The sequence below is a fragment of the Aricia agestis genome, chromosome 11, assembly GCF_905147365.1.
Source record: "Aricia agestis chromosome 11, ilAriAges1.1, whole genome shotgun sequence".
Classification (NCBI taxonomy): domain Eukaryota; kingdom Metazoa; phylum Arthropoda; class Insecta; order Lepidoptera; family Lycaenidae; genus Aricia; species Aricia agestis.
This window is the reverse complement of record NC_056416.1, coordinates 16,028,532-16,051,075: the sequence shown is the minus strand read 5'-3', so window position 1 is coordinate 16,051,075 and position 22,544 is coordinate 16,028,532. Positions and strand designations below refer to the sequence as shown.

Here is a 22,544-nt window from a genome sequence, read left to right as displayed (position 1 = left end):
GACATAGTTTGTTTCCATACATGTTTTTATAATATAAAATTATTATTTTAGGTCTCAAGAATCAACACAGATACACAGATACAGATACTACAGATACCCCGCCCAAAGAGCTACTCATTCATACTAGCTCATACAAAAATAAAAATACTATTAAATTTTTAGTAGGTCCAACCCCAGGTGGATAATTGTTCTCAAGGGTACAGCGGAGCAACAAGTGACCGTCAAAATATGATACAGTGAAGTCCTTTAATAGATAATTAGTGTCAAGAAGGAGACTGTATTATAATGGCAGACAGGGGTTTTAATGTTCAATCAAATCAAATAGGTCTTGAATCTTTGCAATAAAAAACATATTTACTATTAACATACCTACTTTTTTAAAAGGCAAGTCACAAATAGCAGGGGTTTTGCTAAAACATGACCAGAAGCTTGCCAGGCAATGTGTGCACATTGAGAGATTGATAGGTTTAACAAAAACATACAAAATTTTACAAACTGTACAATTTATGTGCCTTTAGCATCAGAAATATTTTTTATTTGTTTTATGTTATACTTATAAGTTTAGGGTATGTATTGTTGATAATAAAAAGTACAAAATCAATGTATGTTTTATTTATATGATCTTATATTATAACAATGCTTTAATCCAGTTTCATCACATTAATGCTTTATAATTAATATATTACAGATATAGCTGAATAATAAGTTTTTGTTTCTTATAACTAAACTTGGTTTAGTTATAAGAAACAAAAACTTGTTTACAGTTAGATTCCTGTGCTATTCCACTTTTGTGAAGCTTTAAATTTACTTCATATTGCAGCTGCTTCATAGTTTTTTGCAATATCCTTTAATAAAGGTATTTTCCCCCATATTTGAATCCAAATCCTCTTGCTAAAACAAGGTAGGTATCGGGACTCACACAATGCCTTAGCTTCACTTATTTTCTTGTCATCACTAAAAATAGTAATAAAATATTATAGGTGATTATAGGTATTTGATTGAATTGTAATGAAAATATTTGTACTTATGTACGTGGGTTATGTATACTTACCAGCAAAATGACTGTCGTATGTAAGTTTGGGTTACATAAGGTAACAATGAACTAGCATTTATGTCCCGATATGTCCTAACATGAGGAACTTCCATCACATCGTCAATGGACTGATTCTCTGCACTTCCAAAATTGGAATTCCGGTCGTAAAGTTCCAATCTACAAGGTGAAAAAGTTAAGAATAAATAACAACAATAGAAGTTATAATTCAAGCTCCAAATTGAATATTTACTTAATATTGTTACGTAACTTAAAAATATTTGTAAAAAGGTACACATTTTTTCCATTTTTTGGCTATGAGTGCTTAATTTTATTGGAAAAAAATGCAAATCAAATATTTTTGAGGTTATACCTTTCGACTAATTCTGCCCGTCTTCCGTTAAGCGATGCGCCTCTTTTCATTAGTTCAGCGTTTAGCTCACTTACACGCCAAGACGAATACATAATGATTTCAATATAATTAATACAGAAATTATGCAAAACTACTAAATAAAATTGTTGTTGTTGTTTGACAAAATCATTGACAGGTAAAAGCTAAGGTGGCGGCATCTACGAAAAGTTTCGACCGGCCTTCCCCATTTTCGTTCAATAAGTGCGTTCCTATTTTGTGCAGTGGTAAGTAAACTGAGAATTTGTGGGAAAGATATTCTAAGTTTTGACACTTATGTAGACCTAGGTTAAAGGCAATCCAAAGTTAAACTAAATGAAACTCAGGCCTGTGTAAGTGGACTGTAAATTGCTTTTGTTTATAAAATAACAACTAGTACGTGAACTTATTAACCTACCCGAGTATTATGTAATTTTATAGGCTTATATTTTAACAAGATTAACAAAAACGAATGTAATGGCCCTTATAATCAGCTTATACAAGTAACTCATAAGTCATAACTTTTGTAGCTATATTACGCATCATTGAGGTGAAATGGCAGAAAATGTGACCTTTGAGGAAAATTTACTTTTAACGGAAGACTGACTTTCTCAGATGAATGATCAGAAATATAGGTATTTCGATTTCTGTACCCCAATCCTACGGTTTTAATCCAAAAATACAGCTTTGTTCCTAGTTCGATAATCGATTCAGTCTGTTTCTTATCAAACTGAAATGTCATAAATAGATTAATGACGCTCGCAAATTCCTTGCGTGAAATTTGCTTAAGAACCATTTTTCCGGGATAAAAAGTACCTTATGTCCTTTCTAGGGACTCAAAGTATCAGCATACCAAATTTTATCCAAATCAGTGCCGCGGTTTTAGCGTAAACAGGTAACAGGCAGATACACTTTCGCATTTATAATATTCAGATATAGGTTGATTTAATATTTCATAAGAATATCATTTTCCAGGCCTACAGAGTACAAAGGTATACGTGGTTCTATTTTAGACTGACTCACACTCGAAAAATTTGCATTTATATTGTATTGTTTCGAGATTTTCATATTATGCTTTAAATACGGTCATACATATACATTATTATTAGATACAATCAGATTTAGTCTCTTAAGGCTCTCCACGATAGGACATGATGGATATCCAAGATTGTCACAAGGATCGCTATCGCGTAAACGGGTCACCTGATGGAAAGCAACTTCCGTCGCCCATGGAGACTCGCAGCATCAGAAGAGCTGCAGGTGCGTTGCCGGCCTTTTAAGAGGGAATAGAGTAATAGGAGAGGGTAGGGAAGGGAATAGGGGAGGGTAGAGAAGGAATAGGAGAGGGTAGGGAAGGGAAAAGCGTAGGGGATTGGGCCTCCGGTAAACTCACCCACTCGACGAAACACAGCGCAAGCGCTGTTTCAGGCCGGTTATCTGTGAGCCCGTAGTGTTTCTCCGGCCGAGCCGGCCCATTCGTGTCGAAGCATGGCTCTCTCACGGAAAATTGGACACTAGTCTCGCGCGACTAGTGTCCAATCAGGTGCCTTACTCCCGAAACTGGTGCCTTACTCCCGAAACTGGTGCCATACTCCCGAAAATTATATCAACTTTATACGAGTCTGATTTCGATTTCGCTTTTGATGTCATTGTAACGCGTAGGAATTCCGAAGCAAAATCGTATCAAAACATAGACATAATATAATGCTATATTATGTCTATGTATCAAAATCGAGATGTTGACATGGCGTCTTGTCAACGTCGTTATGGCAACGTTGTATTGTTATTTAAAATTATTAGAAGGTTACAAAAAATCACGGACGTAAAAAAAGTACAAAAAATATGAAATATTATGTAATGTTTGTGTTTTTTCGTCATACCATAAAAATACATTTCTTTAGAAACATTCGATGGATGTGCTCATTTTCTACTTTAGTGGGTTTAAAATGGTTATTTTCGTTAAGGAACATCTTGACATTAAACAAATATGTAAATTCTCTTTTGTAGTTACACTCATAAACCTATGTTACACTTAACATTGTCATAAGTACCTATACATATTCTAATATATTTTGTAGACATCAAAAGTTAGTTTTTATTTGGACAATAATGGTCCGTCCGAATTCGCCACGATTGGGCCGGCTCGACCGGAGAAATACCACGTTCTCACAGAAAACCGGCGTGAAACAGCGCTTGCAGTGAGTAAGTTTACCGGAGGCCCAATTCCCTTCCCCATCCTCCCCTATTCCCTTCCCTTCCCTTCCCATCCCTACCCTCCCCTATTACCCTATTCTCTCTTAAAAGGCCGGCAACGCACCTGCAGCTCTTCTGATGCTGCGAGTGTCCATGGGCGACGGAAGTTGCTTTCCATCAGGTGACCCGTTTGCTCGTTTGCCCCCTTCTTTCATAAAAAAAAACCTATAAATGTTGTTTAGATTCCTAGAAGAAAATCCAGGAATCGCAAAAGGGTACATGCGGGCGAGCCAAGCTAAGCTTGATACCAAACTTAAATGGGACCGTATAGCTGTAGAGATACATTGGAGGTGCCATCAATCACATTAAAAAAGCTTGCAGGCGAGCTATATTATTATGTTAAAATAATAATGAATTAATATTTATTATCAACAAAAAATAAAACGACACCATACCAATCGATACCATAGTGACCCTAAAAACGTTTACATTACCTAACTCGGCAACAATCGATCTCAATCTATGTCGATGCCTCTGTTGCTACCGTGAAATTTGACTTTTGTAAACGATCTGAAATTCGATTCTGAGACAATTTTGTTTCTCGCGAGCACCTAAGATGAAATTTGGCGAATGTTTCGATGCTGATTAGTTCCAAATTGAGCCACATCCCGATCGTGCGCTAGCATAGCTGGCAGGAATAGCTAAATCCATTGAGGTTGAATTAGTTTCAAACCGATCCGCAGCACGATCGTGCGCTATTTTAGATGTCTAAAGTGTCAAAAACCGTTGAAATCGAAAATCGAAATCGATATCAGTTTCGGGAGTAAGGTTATGCGTCTACCCGTTTGCTCGTAATTCAACTATCCTTCTACCAGGCGATCATAAACAATACTGTAGTTGCAATAACCGATAAGGCTAAGCTAACGCGATAAGACGTTTTCCTGTATGGCTTAGCAAGTATTACATAACAAAAACACCTTATGGCGGCTCTCGACATAGGCGAACGCGTTGGCCAACGCGTCTGCAGACGCGTTGGCCAACGCGTTCGCCTATGTCGAGAGCCGCCATTAGATAAAATTGATATAGTGCGAGGTGATATGCAAAATTGCTTGTAGGAATTATCATGGCTTCTTTATTCCCTTACTAATTACATATTATTTACATAGTGTATACTGGCTCGGTTTGTATTTGTCTGGCATAGAAAAATCATCATGACAGACAGACAGCAAACTTATATATAATATCTTTGTTAGTTAAATTATTAATATTTTGATAATGTTTCTTCTACAAGCCATTTTGAACTTCTTTTAAACTATTTTCGATACAATATTATTTAATTCCTCTTCTTTAATCTTTTAAATAATTTTCGATACAATATTATGTAATTCCTTTTCGGTCTAGTTACGAAGTGAGAGCGAGATAACTCATAAATCACAAATTTAATTAACAACAACATTAATTAATCACTTGCCCAGGTGAACCGTATAGCGTTTATACATAAAGTTATATAAATTAGTAATAATTTGATGCCTCGAGAGGAATACGGAATGAGTGCCAAATTGGCAATCATTAGGAATGGGAAATATGTAATATACAGACAGACAAAGACTTCTACATAGCTTGAATAGTTGAATACTCATACGTAAAGTGCTGTGCTATTATTGATAAAACTTATAGACTCTATAAAACTAGTATTATAGCATATTTTTCATAAGTGTTACTTTTAAATTCAGTTTTGAAAATAATCTTTACATTAACTTTTGGTATAATTTAGTAATTTAAATAAAATATTTGAATACATACCAGCCGCACATAGAGCCTCCTCTTTACTTGAATCCAGTTAAAAGTTACTGAAACATAAAAGACGAGAACTAAATCGAGAACACAAAAACTAGTAACAATGCCATCTAGTCCTAACTAATTGCTTTTTTCTTCTTTCCAGTGACACCAAAATGCATATTGAAGTGCAAGTGGCCCTCAACTTCGTGATATCGTACCTTTACAACAAGCTGCCCAGGCGGCGGGTCAACATCTTCGGGGAGGAACTGGAGAAGGCGCTGAAGGACAAGTTCAGGGGGCACTGGTACCCGGACCGGCCGTGCCGGGGCTCCGCCTTCCGGTGCCTGAAGACAGGAGGCCCCCTGGACCCGGTATTGGAGCGAGCGGCGCGGGAGTCCGGGGTGCCAGTGAGGGACGTGCTCGAACATCTCCCGCGTGACCTCGCCGTTTGGGTCGATCCGGGTAAGCTCCTTGTGACCTATGTTGTCCTAGTAGTATTTACGATGGCCACACTCAGATATTAATGATTATTATTTTAATTTACACTTATTTTTGATTTATATTAAACTCTTCATTAAATTAAAATTAAGTATTTTTTAAATGTCTCCGAATTTGGAAATAATGTTTGACGAATACCTGTGGGAACTATATTTTTTCCGAAGTAAAGACTAGCCAGCTATGTCTCTTCCGTGGTACTAGCTAAACATCTATATTCTATGCCAAATGAATTCAAAATCTTTCCAATAACTTCGAAAATGTTTATTTAAACGAGCCTTCATCGATTGCCTTAAAAATCAATACTGCAACAATTATCAATCTATAAATGACTAAGCTGTCACTAACAAAACAAAAATAAATATCTCCTTTACTGCACCATTCAGTGCAAATTAAAAGTACTAAGAATAACCATTGTAGCCTTTGTAGGACTAGGTCGGACCTATTTCAGTTATCTAAAGAGGTTGTGGCGGTTTTTATTGCGACTTTATTGCTACTTATGGCATCGTTCCAGCTCGAGACGTAATTAAAACGCGAAAGGTCAAACGGTGTTGGTTTTATCGATACTGTGGTGCACTTATTGTTTTGCTGTATTATGTATTACTTGTTGTGCTAAAAGGAGAGATATACTTATGTAAATATAATGAATATAAATTAAGTACTTAATATTTTTAATATCATGAAAATTGCTAAGCGCGTAGGCCGTAGAGGGTCTACGGCTCTACGCAGAACGCGTAGGCAGCGGCCGTAGGCGCATAGACAGCCTCAAGAAAATTATTAACTCTCCCAAAACTTTATTTTTGTCTTACTTATAATATTGCGACAAAATGTTATTTATTCTAGTAAAATATTTTGTGTTCATAATTATAATTTCATTCGAATAAAACACCACCTAGCAGAACTAAACTAGACATGAAATACCAGGCTAAAATATTATAATGTTAATTTTTCCAGGTGAGGTGTCATATCGCATTGGCGAGAAGGGCGCGGTGAAGGTTCTCTTCAGCAGCGACGAGCGCGCCGCTGACGAGAGGACCGACAGAGAGGTGAGCTCCTATTAACTTATGTCGTCCTGGTAGAACACAGAAGATCGGTGTGCAAACTGACCACAATTTTACAATTATATTTAAGGGCCTTCCTGATATTGAGTGCCGGATAGGTTATCCACAACTTATCTGTCAGATACTCTTCCATACTCTATATTTCAGATAAGTTATGGATAGCGTATCCGGCTCTTATCAGGAAGTGGTTAAACACCAAACAGGCCCAATCCTTATTTTCCCAATGGCATCTTATTAAAGGACTTATTCCACCTTAATCCTAATTTAGACGTCTAAATCGATTCAGTAAAAAAATAGTCAAGTGAAATAGCATATTTAGGAAGTTGGGATCCTAATTAGGACGTCTAAATTAGGAAGGTGGAATAAGTGCCTTAGAAGGTGGATACACCCTTAAGTGGCCCATTCACTATCATGCATTGCAGTCGGCCGTGCAGTCCGCCGGCTTACGCACGATTGTGAATGGTGTCGCAGGCCGGCCGCCATGCAGGCCTGCGACACCATGAATCACTATCCTGAATAGGCCAGCGGACTGCACGGCGGACTGCCGTGAATGGGCCCTTTTAGGAGTAAGGGTATCTCCTTATTAAATCTTAATGACTAGCGAACTCATGTTCCACAACTAAACACTTGCTATGATTTGCAAATCAATCATGAATGATGGACAAAAAAGTAGGTTGGTTGTCTCTGTAAATGTGCATACTGCATAACAGGGCATACTGATTTGAATAATTCAATATCCAAACGATAATTTCTTATCTCTTGCGAAGTACTGTCAAAGAAAACTACTCGAATTCAATAGATACGTCCTCGCACGTAAATAAAACTTATGAGACCGTTACAAATTGCTGGAGCATCTCACGTCTCCAACGCACGTCTTAACATTCAACACGACAAAGTTCTGTGCACTACAATTCAATTTGTTTCGTATAGCTTAGCGATGTGTCTAATCGATTGCTTCGCTTCGTAAATAAATTTCAAGCGTCGATTAATGTTGGAAACGTGCAAGCTGCAGCAATGACTGTTCAGTTTCATGATCAAAACTACGCCGTATATTCGGGAATACAAAACGCTGGAGTCCCATCTTTAACCTTCGACCCATTGATGCTACCCTAGTGTTCCAAGAAGCATCTGGCAACTGGCATCATCTGCATACAAATACGAAATCCAAGAGTCGATGTCCTTTCTGTTTCTATAGATACTAACTGCCCCGTCTCTGTTTCCAGGTGACGCGCGCGTTCAACCCCGAGGCGCAGTGCTTCCGGCCGGTGGAGCCCGTGGCGGCGCCCTCGCCCCCCGCGCCCGCCGCCTTCTCCCCCGCGCCGCCCTTCCGCGCGCAGCCGCTCACCTTCACCACGGCCACGTTCGCGCAGACCAAGTTCGGCAGCACCAAGCTCAAGAGCAGCAGCAAGCGCGCCAACCGCATGTCGCCGACGGAGTTCAGCAACTACATCAAGCAGCGCGCCGTGCAGCAGCAGCTGGCGGCGCGCGCGCTGTCGCCGGCCGCCGAGCCGGGCGCGTACTTCGGGCGGCGCGACGCCCCCGCCTCGCCCTCCTACCCGGCGCTGCTGCTGGCCAACTGAGCCACGCCCGCGCGCCCGCCCCGCGCCGCCTGCTAGAGCGCCGAGCCCGCGTCTGGAGCTGCGCGATTTATTTTTTTATTTTCCGCGGGGGCGTACCGCGCCGCCCGCCGCTTGTGATATCCGGACGATTTTTCCATAACTTTTTGTATTCTCTTGCGTTACGTAAATTTATCGATAGGAGCAATAATCGGCCGCGCGCCTCGCCGGCGATTTATTTTCGTACTATTTAGAGCCGGTCGGCCCCGCGGGCCGGGGGCGGGGGCCAGGGCCCGTCGGCCCGCCCCGGCCCGCGGGCCGCACGCATTCGTCCTGCGGTCCACGGACCGCGTGTATGTATACATATATTATATGATATATATTCGTACGCGCGACTAGTTCTCTCGTGGAAACGAAAGGCCAATAGAGAAATGATGTATTTTTAATATTGAAAATTGAATTCATAGGGTGTAGGAGCGTACAGATATGTATCGTGTACCGGTCAACGTTTGCATATCCCGCCGGGGCCCGCCTCGCGCTCCCCCCCGGAGATCTCACCTAGCGTAATCGTCACTACGAATGTACCCTTACTATAATAATTAATATACATAATATATTATAGGATTAGCTACGTTTCAATCTAACAGTATTTTTTTAAGAAGATATTAGTCCTCGTGTACCTCCGACGCCGGCGGCCCCGCCCGCCGCGCCGGCCCTAGAGTTACGGTATACTCGTATCGTCGTCACGAAAGACACGGTTACTACGATAAACGATAGAAAAATATTTCTCAATTCATAAACTAACGGGTGCATGCAAATTATGAAAATAAAAAAATACTACGTGTTATTTATCTTTTTTATATTTCACTCGACGGGCGCAGCGGTCGACCGAGGCGGACGTTAGCTATAGGTGCGTCGCGTCGCGTCGCCCGCGCCGCCCCGCACGGCGAAATGGCCGGTAGAAGTTTACATTTTCACTTAAATAGGGGCGCATTTCGCTCGCCGGGGCGGCGCCGCCGGGGCCCGCAGTGCGACCCGCGCGGCACGGGACACGACGCCGCCGCGAACATAAATATGCAGCTATTTTTTTACTATTTTTATATTTTGATTTAGATTAAGCCTAGTCGTATGATTTCGGTACCTTTAATATGTACTTTTAAAGTCCTATTCTTGTATCGGGAGGCCGCCTCGGCCGGCCGCCGCCCACGCTGCAGTATTTGTAGATAAAGTCTATCGTAAGTTTAATATTAAATAGCGTAATGAAATTTTTTATTACTAAAGATAATTTTATGTTTCTTTCTTTTGTAAGATATATTCGATGGAAGTGTTAAAGATAGTAATATATTTGCATAATATAGTGAGCGGCACTCCATGTCCGCAATATAATTAGTCAATAATAATTTTTCATATTGTTGTACGACTTTTTAAGTTTATATTAAAACGTTTTGTGCAATCTACTCGAACTTTTAATTAAACCGACTCCTTATCCATCATCCTTTAATCCCTACTTAGATCTAAACCCTATTAGATTAGGGTCTCAGCCCTATCTAGATAAATATTTTAATTATTCTTAATACCATGTAGATTAAAAGTCAGTATAAAAGTTAAGTCACTTTATTGATGAAACCACAAGATGATGAAACCTCATCTATGGACAGATACATGTTCACCTTTATCACTAAAGGTATGTAAACAAAAATATACTTTCATTCAAAAATTGATATCATAATAAAGTACAATAATTTAAACGCTAAGTACAATTTTTCATTTATTTTAAAAATAATTTTACAGCAGGTAAAGACTTAAACCAATTTTTATAATATAATTTATGTTGACATTTAACTATTTTAATTTTTAAATCCAACTCGTTCAATATAGTAGGGACGCAGATGATGGAGAAATCCGGGCGATGATCTATCGCTACTTGTCTCTTTCGGTCACAAATCACATACGAATAGTACATGCTATACCGTTTCATCAGGCGTGCATTTACAATATTTTTGAGCTCGAGATAAAGAGAAAAGTAGTGGTAGGGCAATGGCCGAATGTCTGCCTCTTCGGCGACCGGGCTATAGTTCATACTCTGAAGAACAATCTTCTTATTAATAATAAAAAATTTACCTGTCTGTTCTTCTTTTTTTCAAATCAATTTGTATACAAACAGATAAATAATTAACCAGCAGAAATTTAAAATATGTTTAAACATATTATATACTTAACTCATTTTGATTGTAAAAGTTTCCATGTTTGCATGACAGAACTATTTTATATTCACTGGCATATGTTTATGATTTATTTGAAAAAGATTTCTCACAATCTGAAGAGTATGGCAACGAAATTCTTAACGATATAATTTATCAATGTTATATTACAAAACAGTAATATAATACATAATTAACTCAGACTTGTATACAATAATTTTAAAGTCACAGTGGGAGGCACATTTAGAAATGTATTTTGCCGTCTTGAAAACGCTACAACAATGTATTGTATAGTAAATAGCATGCACTATACATGCTATTTTAAATAGAGATCTGTAAAACAAATAAGTTACTTGATTTGATATCGTAATTAAAAATATAGCGAGGCTGACTTGAACACAACAAATGTCATTTAAAATACAGTAAATAATGAGATGCAATCTGCAAATTGAATATTTAAGTATGTCGTAACTTGTACCATTTAAAAACTACATGTATTGACGGAGTAAAACATATTCATTGGCATACGATAAAAATTAAAAACGTTTTAGGCCTTACCACCATAGATGAGGGTTTTCCGTGGCGACCGCCCGTATAAAATATACAATTAAGTTTACATACTAAAATAATCAGTACTTTTAAAACTCAAACGATCTCCTTTCTACGCTATGTAGGAGTCAAATTTATGTACACCATAGTATAATTGAAGTTCCTACATAAAACCAAAGTTCGAACTCCAAAACGCATTAAAACATGGAAAAAAAATTAAATTACACTAGCATAATAACATCGTATCACTATTGACTAATTAAAATTTTGGCCCGATTCCAATATTTTTACACTTTAATAGACAAAATCTTCGTCGCTACTCGTTCGCGACGCCGGTCGGTCCGGCACCCGACGCTCCGACGGTAGAAAAGTACTGCAGTAACATTACATGCTACATTAAAAAATAAATAACATAACGTCTGAGCAAAGATCGAGGAGAGACGACCCGCGGCCGAGGAATGACGACGTCGCAACACTTTATTTACATCAATCGGCCGACGCGGGGTCTCCGGTCCGCCCCTGGCATCAGTGCGAGGTCTCGATGTGCCGCTGCAGGCTCTTCTTGTTCATGTAGAAGCGGTCGCACATCGCGCACGGGAAGAACACCTTGTCGTTGTCGGCGTGGCGCGCGCGCGTGTGCGTGGACAGGTCCAACGCCCGCGCGAAGTACACCTTGCAGATGTTGCAGAAGAACTTGGTGGGCGTCGCGTGCATGGCGCGGTGCGCGATGAGGTCGCGCGGGCTGGCCACGCCGTCGCCGCACTGCGCGCACGTGAACTCGCCCGGCGGCATCGCGCGCCCGCCCTCCTCCCCCGAGTCCCCGGACTCGTCGTCGTGCTCGCGATGCGCCTCCGGCTCCGCCTCGTCGTCGTCCTCCCCGCCGCCCGCCGCGCCGCCCTCCTCCGTCTCGTAGTGCTTCCTCATGTGCACGATGAGCGTCGACTTGCGTGTGAAGCTGCGGTCGCACACGGGACAGAACACCGAGTTGGGCTGGTGCACCTCGTCCATGTGCCGCTGGTACGCGGCGCGCTTGGTGAATTCCTTGTCGCAGATGTTGCAGTAGCGGTCGTCGCCGCCGGGAGCGCCGGGCGCGGGGGCCTCGGCGGCGTCGTCGGGCCGCATGCGCTTGTTAGGGTTGACGACGGTGACCTCGACCTCGGGCGGCAGGCGACGCTTGGCGAACGCGGCGGGGCCGGCCGGCGAGCCCGCCGCCCGCACCCCCGGGTCCACCACCTCGAACTTGCTCACCTTGCTGGTGACCTTGTTGTGCGGCATCCATAGGCCGGAGTTTGTGGCGGCCGCCTTGCCATCCGGCGAGCGCAGGTGCCAGCCGCGGTGGCTCTTGAGCGCCGCGATGGAGACGTAGCTCTTCTGGCAGATCTCGCAGTCGAACGTCTGCGGCTGCTGCTGCACGGCCGAGACGCACCGGTGGTTCTGCAGCGCGAGCAGGCCGACGAAGCGCTTGCCGCAGGTGTCGCAGGTGTAGTGGGCCTGGTAGTCGGCGGGGCCGGCGCGCACGGGCTCCCGCTCGTCCTCCGCCTCCTCGTCCTCGCGCTCGGCGGCCGGCGGCGGGGCGGTGTCGCCCAGCAGCTCCCGAGAGTGCGCCGCCTTGAGGTGCTCGTACAGCTCGAGCGTCGAGTTGAGCGCCCGCCCGCACAGCTTGCACATCTGCACGGTGGACTTGTGCACGTTCTTCCTGTGCCGGTAGTAGGACTTCTTATCGGCGAAGGTGATCCGGCAGATGGTGCAGCTGGAGCGGCCGCCGGCGCCGCCCTCGCCGCCGACGGGCTGGACATCGGCGGTGCCGATGGCGGAGGCGTTGATGATGCCATGCTTCGCGCGCTTGTGCTTCCACAGGCTCGTGCGCTGGGGGAACCGCTTGGAGCACAGGTCGCAGGCGAACTGCATGGCGTCGGGCGGCGGGGCGGCGCGGGGCGCGGCGGGGCGGGGCGGAGCGGCGGCGGGCGGGCTGCCGAAGTCGAAGCTGTCGAACTGCGGCGTCGAGAGCGCGCCGTTCTCGTCCCCGTTGTACTCGTCCTCCTCGGTGGACGCGTGCATGGTGTTCTCCTCGCTGTCGTTGCGGTCGGCGACGACGTCGGCGTGCAGCACCTTCTTGTGCTTCCAGATGTTTTTCTTATGCATGAAGCCCTTGCCGCAGATGTCGCACGAGTAGGGCGCATTGGGGACGGAGAGGTTCGACCTGAACCCCTGCTGCATCAGCGGGTACTGGAGGATCGGCTTGCCGACGATGTGCGGGGCGAAGCTCCGCCGGTCCGCGCGCCTATTCGTCTGGGGGAGCTTTGAGTGGATGCGCATGTGGTTGGAGTAGGCCTGGCGGCTCTTGAAGCCACGCACGCAGACGTCGCAGTGGAAGACGTTCTCGCCGGGGGCAGTGGCGGGGGCGGCGCCGGGGTGCGCCTGCTGCGCATGCTCGGCCAGCTTGGCAGCCGTGCTGTACGAGTTGGCGCAGATCGAGCACGGGTAAAACTTGACGCGCAGGTGCGTGTTCTTGTGCTCGGCGAGTTCGGACGGCCGGAGGAACTTCTTCTCGCACTGGTCGCAGTGGTGCGCGATCTGGTCGTGCTCGGCAACCTGGTGGTCGGTCCAAGCGTCCACGGTCTCGAATATCGCGTCGCACTCGGTGCACGAGTAGTGGTACTCCTCCGCCTCCTCCTTGACAACGGACATGTCGGGCTCGGCGCTCCTGATAGAGCGGTCGGAGTGCTCCATGTAGATGTGCTTGTTGAGGTCGCCGGCTTCCTTGAACTTGGAGTCGCAGTGCTGGCAGTAGTGCGGCCGCTCCTCGTCGTGGATGATCTTCAGGTGCTTCACGAGGTTGGGGTAGCCGCTGTTCTTCTTCCCGCATAGGGGGCAGTCGGTGGGGCGGCCGTCGACGCACTTGTTCTGGCTGTCGGGGTCGAATTGGCCGGCGTGTACGGCGAGCGCGTGGTCGTTGAACTCCTGCATGGTGATGAAGGTCTCGGTGCACAAGTCGCACGCGATGTACACCGTGCACTCGCCGTTCCGGATGTGCTTCTTCCACAGCGCCTTGTCCTTGAACCTCGAACGACAGTGCACGCACGCCAGCTGCACGCGCGACTGGCCATCCTCGTGGACGTCCAGGACGTGCTTCATGATGAACTGCTTCAGCTGGAACTTGGCCGGGCAGAGCTTGCAGGCGTACGACCTCGCGTTGAAGATGTCCTTGTACGCGACCTTGTTGTCCTTCGGCTCGTCCTCGATCACCCGGTCGTCGGTTATGCCGTTCTCGTCGTAGATGATCTTCCACAGGTCGGTGCAGCAGTTGGCCCGCATGTGGCTCAGCAGGGCGCCGATGTGGCCGAACGTGACGACGCAGTTGTAGCAGGTGTGCTTGGGGACCTTGTGGCCGTTCTTCTGGAGGTGCTGGATGACCGCCTTCCGCCGGGGGTGCTGCCTGTTGCAGCACAGGCAGGTCATCGTGTTGATCTGCTGAATTATATCGCGATATTTGACTATAAAATCTCTCTGGGTTTTCGTCACGTAAACCTTATCAGGGTCGAGCACTTTGGGGGCGGCGGTGTCGAGGTCGGCGGCGTCGTTGGGGTCGACGGTATCGTCGAGGTAGTCGTCGTCATTGTCGTTCTCGTCATTGTTGAAGGAGTCGTTCATCTCCTCGTTGATTTCAACGACGGGCGCGATGGGGGGCATCTCCTCGTCGTCGTCGTCGTCGTCGTTGGCGTCCTGGCCGTCCTTGTTCTCCGTCATCTCGTCGTTGGCCTTCTCGCCGCCGTCACCGCCGTCCTCCTCGTGTTTAGTGTCGGTCGTATCGGCCGCGTTGTCACCCGCGCTGTTTTTGTCGGAATCGTCATTTTCATTGAACTCCTTGTCGCCCTCCTCCTTGTGCTCCTCGTCGTAGTCGACGTCGGCCCGCTGCCGCGCTATTTCTATCTCGTTCTCGGAGTCCATGTCCACGGTGTCGTAGTTATGGCCGCGCTTGTTCTGTTCCTCGCCGTCGTAGTCGTCGTTCTGCTGGGCGTCCCCGTCCGGCTCGGACAGGATCGTCTCGACCGCAAAAGACGCTATCTCTGGCTCGGATATCAGCGTCTCCGGACTCTCGGGGCCGGAATTCATTATTTCCGGTTCCGACACCAAAACCTCCGGTTTCGACGTCAGAAGCGTCTTCAGGATTTGAGGTTCCTTCTTCTTAATCTGGAGGTCCTTCAGCGCCTTGATGCGGAGAGGGTACGGCAGATTAGTTTGGTTCGATTTGGCGTTCTTTATCGGGATCGGTTTCGGGCAGGCGACCATTTTTTGGGGCATGAACTTCTTCTGCAGGGGCTTGCCCATGCTCATGTTCATGTACTGGATTTTGTGGCTGATAGGGTTGGGCATGAGTCGCGCCTTGGGGTTGAAGGGGTTGGGTCGGAGCTTGGGCTGCATGGTGGACTTCCTGGCGAGGTGGTTGTTGGTGTATCGGTCGAAGTTGTGGGCTCCGAGCTCGTGCCGGCGGGCGTTGTGGGAGTACCTGTAGCTGCGGCCACAGACGAGGCAGTCCTTGGAGGCGAGCTGCTGGATTCCCTGCCTCGCGTGCAGCGTCTCCCCCGTGGGTCGCATGACGGTGATGGAGACTTCGGGCATGTTGGGTATTTCGGAGTACGGTTTCCGCTCCTTCGCCTCCTCCTCGTCATGATCATCATCAGCGGGCTCGTCTTGGTCCTCGCCGTCCTCGTAATCGTCCTTATCGCTGTCCACACCCTGAAAAAATGTTTATAGCCTAATGTAAAAAAAATTTAAAATGATATTTTTTTTATTTCTATGTTATATTTATATAAACCCTCTAATCCAGCTATCCCCAACCCGCGGCCTGCCGGAACTTTATTAGTGGCCGCGTGATGTTAAATCATTTTGAAATTCACGGCCACCGGCAGAATAATGTAAAGTCGTCGTGAAAGTGGTAAAAAATTTTCCACTTAAAGGGCCAAACCCACACGTACCACAACCACATTTCGTATTGTAAATGAACTGGACCATTCACACGTACCACATTTGCAGTCGTTGTCTCAACCACTTGTGTGATACCGAATACCGACCACATCGCAACCACAACGTCGATGCAATGACAATGCGCGCACACCGCATGCGCTCTTCCCTCCTTTCATTGACTTTCGTACGTAACCACATCGCAACCACTGGCGACAACGCAACCACGTCGGCATTTTGTCGGTACCACAACGCAACTACATAAAATTATACGTGGGAGAGCCATGCTTCGGCACGAACGGGCCGGCTCGACCGGATAAATACCACGTTCTCACAGAAAACCGGCGTGAAACAGTGCTTGCGCTGTATTTCGCCGAGTGAGTGAGTTTACCGGAGGCCCAATCCCCTACCCTATTCCCTTTCCTACCCTCCCCTATCCCATCCCTTCCCTACCCTCCCCTATTACCCTATTCCCTCTTAAAAGGCCGGCAACGCACATGCAGCTCTTCCGATGCTGCGAGTGTCCATGGGCGACGGAAGTTGGTTTCCATCAGGTGACCCGTTTGCTCGTTTGCCCCCTTATTACATTAAAAAAAAAAAAAAACTACAGCGACACCATTCGCAAGTAACCACTGCTCGACGATATTTTGTCGGTGCGATGTGGTGTGGTTGTGGTACGTGTGAGTTGGCCCTAAAATCGTTAATTTTGAAGAACATTATTTTTAACCCTAAAAGTTATTGTTGTGGCCCCGCGACAAAGGCCAAAACATGTTTGTGGCCCGTATGAAAAAAAGGTTAAGAACCACTGATCTAATCCTTATTTGTTATAGGAGAAAGTAATATTCCGTCTTACGTTCAAAGTAAGTAACCAAAATAAAAAATAAAAATAAATCGTACATTTATTCTCCTATACAAAAAGTAAGAGAGTGAATTGGAACAAAAAATACAACTAAAAATATATGATGTCTTTAATAACACGGATTGCACACAATTCAATGAAAGTTGGGTTTGAAATAACAAAATATTATGTACTAGCTGTTGCCCGCGACTTCGTCCGCGTGGTCTTCAGTTTATAGCGCGCGGTGTCAACAAAATTGTTGTTTAATTTAAAAGCTATTTAAAACCCTGGCCCTTAAATCAAAACACCCAAAAACAGCACATAACATTTCATTATTTTAAATTAAACTTTATTTATGCCAAATTTTAAAGCTTTACCCATAAACAGCTATAATTTATTATTCATAGGTTTAAGGTTACGTCACTGCATACTGCATAGATAAAGTACTGAGTAGTGACTAATTGAAAATCGTATAAAACAATCTAAAGAATCGAAAAATATAATTTGGAATGGTACCACATCTTATAGAAACTTTTAAAAGCAAGCGATAGCGCGATGTAAATGACTCTTAGCGCCATCTGTTTTAAATTTTTGGAACTAACTTAATTTGAACAAATTTACGCATTTTCACCCCCTTACAACCCCTTTTTCCAGTTAAAAAGTAGCCTATGCCCTTTCTCAGGCTTTAGACTATACGTGTAAAAAAAATTTATTACAATCGGTTCAGTAGTTTTGGCGTGAAAGCGAGACAGACAGAGATACTTTCGCATTTATAATATTAGTATAGAAGTATAGATTTATTTTATTCAATGAGAAAATATGAAGTATATTTTAAACTACAAATAATGAAAACTAAGGAAGAGTAACAGTGTCAAAAAATGTGTCCACAGGTCTACAAAATGTGACCCGAATACATGTACATGCATGTACACAATTTTGTGTAAATATAGAAGTGACAATTAATGTCAACGGCTTTATTTCGTAAAGAGTGTTAGTGTTTCGATGCTATTGCAATATTTTAGTGTGCGAAAAGGAGCCAAATTCAAAATGGTTGAAGTATGGGAGTTACATTTCCTTAGTTTTTATTAGTCGTAGATTTTAAATAATAAATGGTTGAAACAAGTAAAATTGTATTCAAGAAATTATTTAAGATAGCTTCATAAACCGAAATGTTTAATTTTATATGTGTATTGCATAATAATATTATTATTTTAAGTATTGCACATTATTAAAACAAAGTTACACATAACATTTTAAACTTTCGCGTTGCATTATAATTAAACTTTTTAATCGGGACTTAACGCGACTAAGTTAAGTCCGTTAAGTCGGTTAAGTCCCGATTAAAAAGTTTAAAGTTACACATTTCCATATAAGTCTTACATTAAAAATAAAAACACAAAAAAAGTTACGAAAGATTTTATGTATTCAACCTGTAGAGATCCATAGCATTACTTTTAATATTCTGTGATTTTTTAACTATCAAATAAACCAACAAGCATTTACCATTACCACGTATATCTATTTTAAATGTCAGTAACAAAAATTATTCTATATTGTGCAAGTCTTACGATGTTGTCTTATACAAACTAAATAAAAATTATTGTAAAAGAATTAATATAACATTTGAATATAAAAACTCTCTAACTTCCAAATATTGATTTAAAGTTCAAGACAATGAAAAATCAATGTGCAACAAAAATAAATTAAGACTTTACATAAATATAATTAAATTTAAAGACATTAATCAAGACAAATGGGTCTTAATCACTAATACTTTTTAGATCTTAATTCCAACTTGAAAATAAAAATATTACTTATTTAAAAAACAACAATATTATCATATAATTTTGATCAATTATTTTCTGCTGTGCCACAATCAGTGCAGATTATTATGGTATGTTCCCTGCAAACATACACACCACATCTAATGCAGTATGTCTTAGTCCGCCTATCTCGTTTGTGCACCGAATGGCAGGGCTTGCAGCGTCTTCTGCTCTTGTATGACGGGGTCAAATGTTCCATACTCAACTTTCTTCTCTTAGAACCAATATTTAACTCTGCAAGTAGAGGTTCGTACTGCGAATCCATGAGACTCAGTGCCAACTCTCTAATAAAAAAGCGACGCTTCATACTCGTATTCGGTGACTGAGAAGTCCACATAACTTGAGCATTTACTGATGCAATGTTAAGCAACATGAAAAATATGGACAGCGTCCAATCATTAGTATGCTGCATGGTTGTATAATAGTGCATAAGAACGTCTACGACTTGCACAGCGGATTGATGTTTCTTGTACAATGAAATAGGTGTAATCGAGTTAACATTGCTCTTCTTGTAGTGTTTAGGTTCATTGGTCAATATGTTGACAATCTTGAGATCAGAATCGATAAGGGACATTAGAAGTACATGTTCGTCCAGAAAACCATTCAAGAGAACTCTATTTTTTCTATGATGAGATACAAAGAGTGGGGGCAGGAGTTCATTCTTCTCATTCACAGCAGCCAATGAGAATAGTTTATATTCATTCAGTAACCTATCCACTAATATTGAAGATGAAAACCAACTGTCCATGATGACAGTCTTGTAAGTACCGGCCAAATGCTGAAGCAGCTTCATCGCAATGTCATCACTTCCAAAATATGGATCCGTTATTACATCCAAATTGGTTATATAAAAATTACAAGGATCAACTACTAGTACCATTTTGATTCCGGAGCTCAGCTCCTTCTTTTTGATCTGGTATCGGAATGGGCAAGGTCCGTACACCGGCAGCATAACTTCATCAATCACAACAGTGTTACCAACCGCAAATGAAGTTCGACAGTTTAACGCGAATATTTCAAACACTTGACGCATCTGTTTCATGATATCTAGCTCCATAATAGTTTCATTTTCTTTTTTTTCAAAGCTCAAGTTTTGGAGCAAAGTCTTAAACCGCTCATACTTCATGGCCCCCTGCACGCAGGGCGCTCCGAACTCAGGACTCCAGAGGTCACTACACTTTTGGTGCGTTGCTCTCACTATCCCGTGGTAGTACAGTATACCTATGAGTGTTTTTATTTCACGAATCTTTGTTGGAAAGTATCTGGATTCGGTCATCTCCATTTTAGCATTTGTCGCAGCTACAATGAGCTCCAAAAGATCATCCGAAATGAATAGCTGCCACGTTTGCTGGGGCATAGAATAATACCTGTGCGGCAACACAGTTTGTTTCTTTCTCAAGCTGACCACTTTCCGAGCCCTAGCTATAGTATGGGAGGATAACAATTTCGGATTCTTGGACAGTATCTTCTTATTTCTGCAAACATATCCTTTTTTGAATTCCAGATACTCCTGCTTTATATCCTCATTGAGTTCAATATCAGTGTCGGAGTCGTGTTCCGATTGATGGACAACATCGCACTCCTCTCTCATTTGTAAAGAGTCAATGACCTCATCTTCTTGAACTATGTCCAATATCGCATGGACTCGTTGCCAGTCCATTCTGGGATCTACATATTTCTGTGGATGAAATTAATTCAATTGAACTATTCTAAAACTGCTTGTTGGTTTATTTTATTAGTGGATTATTATAATATTACATATCACACTGTCACTGATATTATTTTAGCTATATGTATTACTGTCAGTGATAACACTGTATTTACCTTATCACTCCTCGGCGTCAATCCCAAAGAAGTAAGTATGGGTGGACCTTCGGGTTGCAGTTTGTTTGGCCCATCAGCACTCTGAAATTATCAAATAAAAAGTTAGCAAGTGTTTAAATTAGATAAATTATTTATGAACAAAAAATAAATTAATATTTATGATATTTAACTGGTTGAGTAAATAAACTGATGACATGGCCCATGTCCTTGACACAAAACCACTGAAGAAGTTAGACAGATAATTACAAAGTATCAGAAACATCTGTGACCTACTGACCTCACTCTCCGGATACGAGCCGTCTATGACCACTCCATCGTCATAGGCTTCATCTGCATATGGCTCTCTTTTCACATTCAACTGAAAAAACAAAATCCTTTTTAATGTCAACTCCATACTATGACAACTAACATGAAAAAGCAGAAAATATGTTTGTCAAACACACCTCTTCCAGTTGGCTGCTGCCCTTTTTGTTGCTCAATTGTAGAAGCTTATTTTGTGTTCTTTCACAAACTCCCTTGAATATCTCCCAGTTACTAACATTATCACTGCATTTCTTGCAAATATTACTCGGTAGATCGTCATTCTCCTCGATCTGAAAAATAATCGTACACGATCATTAAACCAAGGTCATACGACGCGCGCGTTTCATCAGAACGGGTCGAAACCGCGCCGTCAGTACGGAGATACGACGCAAGGCGAGGAGAAACGCGGTAGGTAGGCGTAGGTATGTCGGAGCGGCGGCGGCGAGCGCTGCTCCTCGACCGAGCGAGTAGAGGCGAGCAACCAGCGTGCCCCTCGAGGGTTACCGCTCGATACGGCACACACACGTCGACACCGCACTGACGCCCACATCGACGCGCTCCGGCCGCCGGCTGCACCGGCCTGGACGAGCCGATAAATCAATACGCCTCGTGGCCAACGCCGAGCCGATCTAGCTAGACCCCTCCCGGCCGAACCCTCGGGAATATTGCCAATCCCGACCCTCGTAGCGCGAGCTCCATCCCGGCTTTGCGGAATGCGACGCGGCGCGGCCTCGAGCGATAGCCGTGGAGCATTACAAAATGGTGGACGCTCTTACGACATCTCCACCTAGTCGCCCCGCTGCCTGTCATTATACGAACCGAAACGGATGACGAGTTCTCACGTACACCATGGGACCACTTTCACTAAAAACGACTATTCTATGCGATATGCACACTCTACGTACCTGTATGGACACGCAATCTTTGATTTTCGAAGCGAGGACGAGGGGTTCCGAGTCATCCGAACTGGTGGTAGGAAATATCGGCAGTAATTCGCGTTCGGATGCTAAGCACAGTCTACAAACACTATCATAATCCACACTCATTGTGATTCGTAAACTTTTTATCACTTTCTAGAATTTTAAAACACAGACGCCATGTCACCACGACCACTTCAACACAAAGCACTGCATGTTGTTCTCACTTGGATACGAAAGTGGCTGATGATGAGCCACAGAAGTCGATGTTCGGAATAAACGGATGGGTCTAGTCGCCGACCACCTGTCGTTCTGCGCATGTGCGCGTAATAAGGCATCAATGTTGCCAACATTCAACAACCAACTATAAAATCCAGATGTCAAGAACCTTTTACGTTTGACTACTTTTTTGACTGGATTTTATCTTTTTACTAGTTAAAAGTCGCTTTTCATTATCCGAAGTCAAAACATTTACCAATCCATAATGCTGTTGAGCAGATGAACTCCCGTCAAAAACCAGTTAGTCAAAAATAACTCTCAAAATCTCGGTTAATAATCGGTTAAATTTTTTGTGTAATTTAAGTTTTGTTTATTTGTTGAATTAACATCCTTTAAAAAACTTAAC

At 43.5% G+C, this 22,544-nt stretch overlaps 2 protein-coding genes across 2 annotated transcripts in view; one reads left to right on the top strand and one right to left on the bottom strand.

Annotated features, from left to right (window-relative positions):
- LOC121731719 (protein Tob1) overlaps positions 1 to 9,324 on the top strand; it is a 49,939-nt gene extending 40,615 nt beyond the window's left edge. Inside the window, exons 2-4 of the mRNA XM_042121308.1 lie at positions 5,554 to 5,852; positions 6,840 to 6,931; positions 8,170 to 9,324. Coding sequence (XP_041977242.1) covers positions 5,564 to 5,852; positions 6,840 to 6,931; positions 8,170 to 8,526 — 738 coding nt within the window. The 5' untranslated portion in view covers positions 5,554 to 5,563 and the 3' untranslated portion in view covers positions 8,527 to 9,324. The remainder of the gene's footprint in view (positions 1 to 5,553; positions 5,853 to 6,839; positions 6,932 to 8,169) is intronic.
- Positions 9,325 to 10,300: 976 nt separating this feature from the next.
- Positions 10,301 to 22,235, bottom strand: LOC121731477 (zinc finger protein Xfin-like). The gene is made up of 5 exons (XM_042120908.1): positions 21,908 to 22,235; positions 21,143 to 21,292; positions 20,977 to 21,057; positions 20,700 to 20,780; positions 10,301 to 15,989 (listed from the first exon to the last, which is right to left on the bottom strand). The coding sequence occupies exons 1-5, from the start codon at positions 22,046 to 22,048 to the stop codon at positions 11,778 to 11,780; spliced, it is 4,665 nt and encodes a 1,554-aa protein (XP_041976842.1). The 5' UTR covers positions 22,049 to 22,235; the 3' UTR covers positions 10,301 to 11,777.
- Between the last annotated feature and the right edge of the window lie 309 nt (positions 22,236 to 22,544).

Bases quoted from the DNA above. Each gene is read 5' to 3' on its own strand.
- LOC121731477 (XM_042120908.1), bottom strand. From the start codon at position 22,048: ATGAGTGTGGATTATGATAGTGTTTGTAGACTGTGCTTAGCATCCGAA. The intron at 21,293-21,907 runs GTACGTAGAGTG...ATTATTTTTCAG, and splicing joins AAGATTGCGTGTCCATACAG to ATCGAGGAGAATGACGATCT. The intron at 15,990-20,699 runs GTAAATACAGTG...ACATTTTTTCAG, and splicing joins TGACGCCGAGGAGTGATAAG to GGTGTGGACAGCGATAAGGA.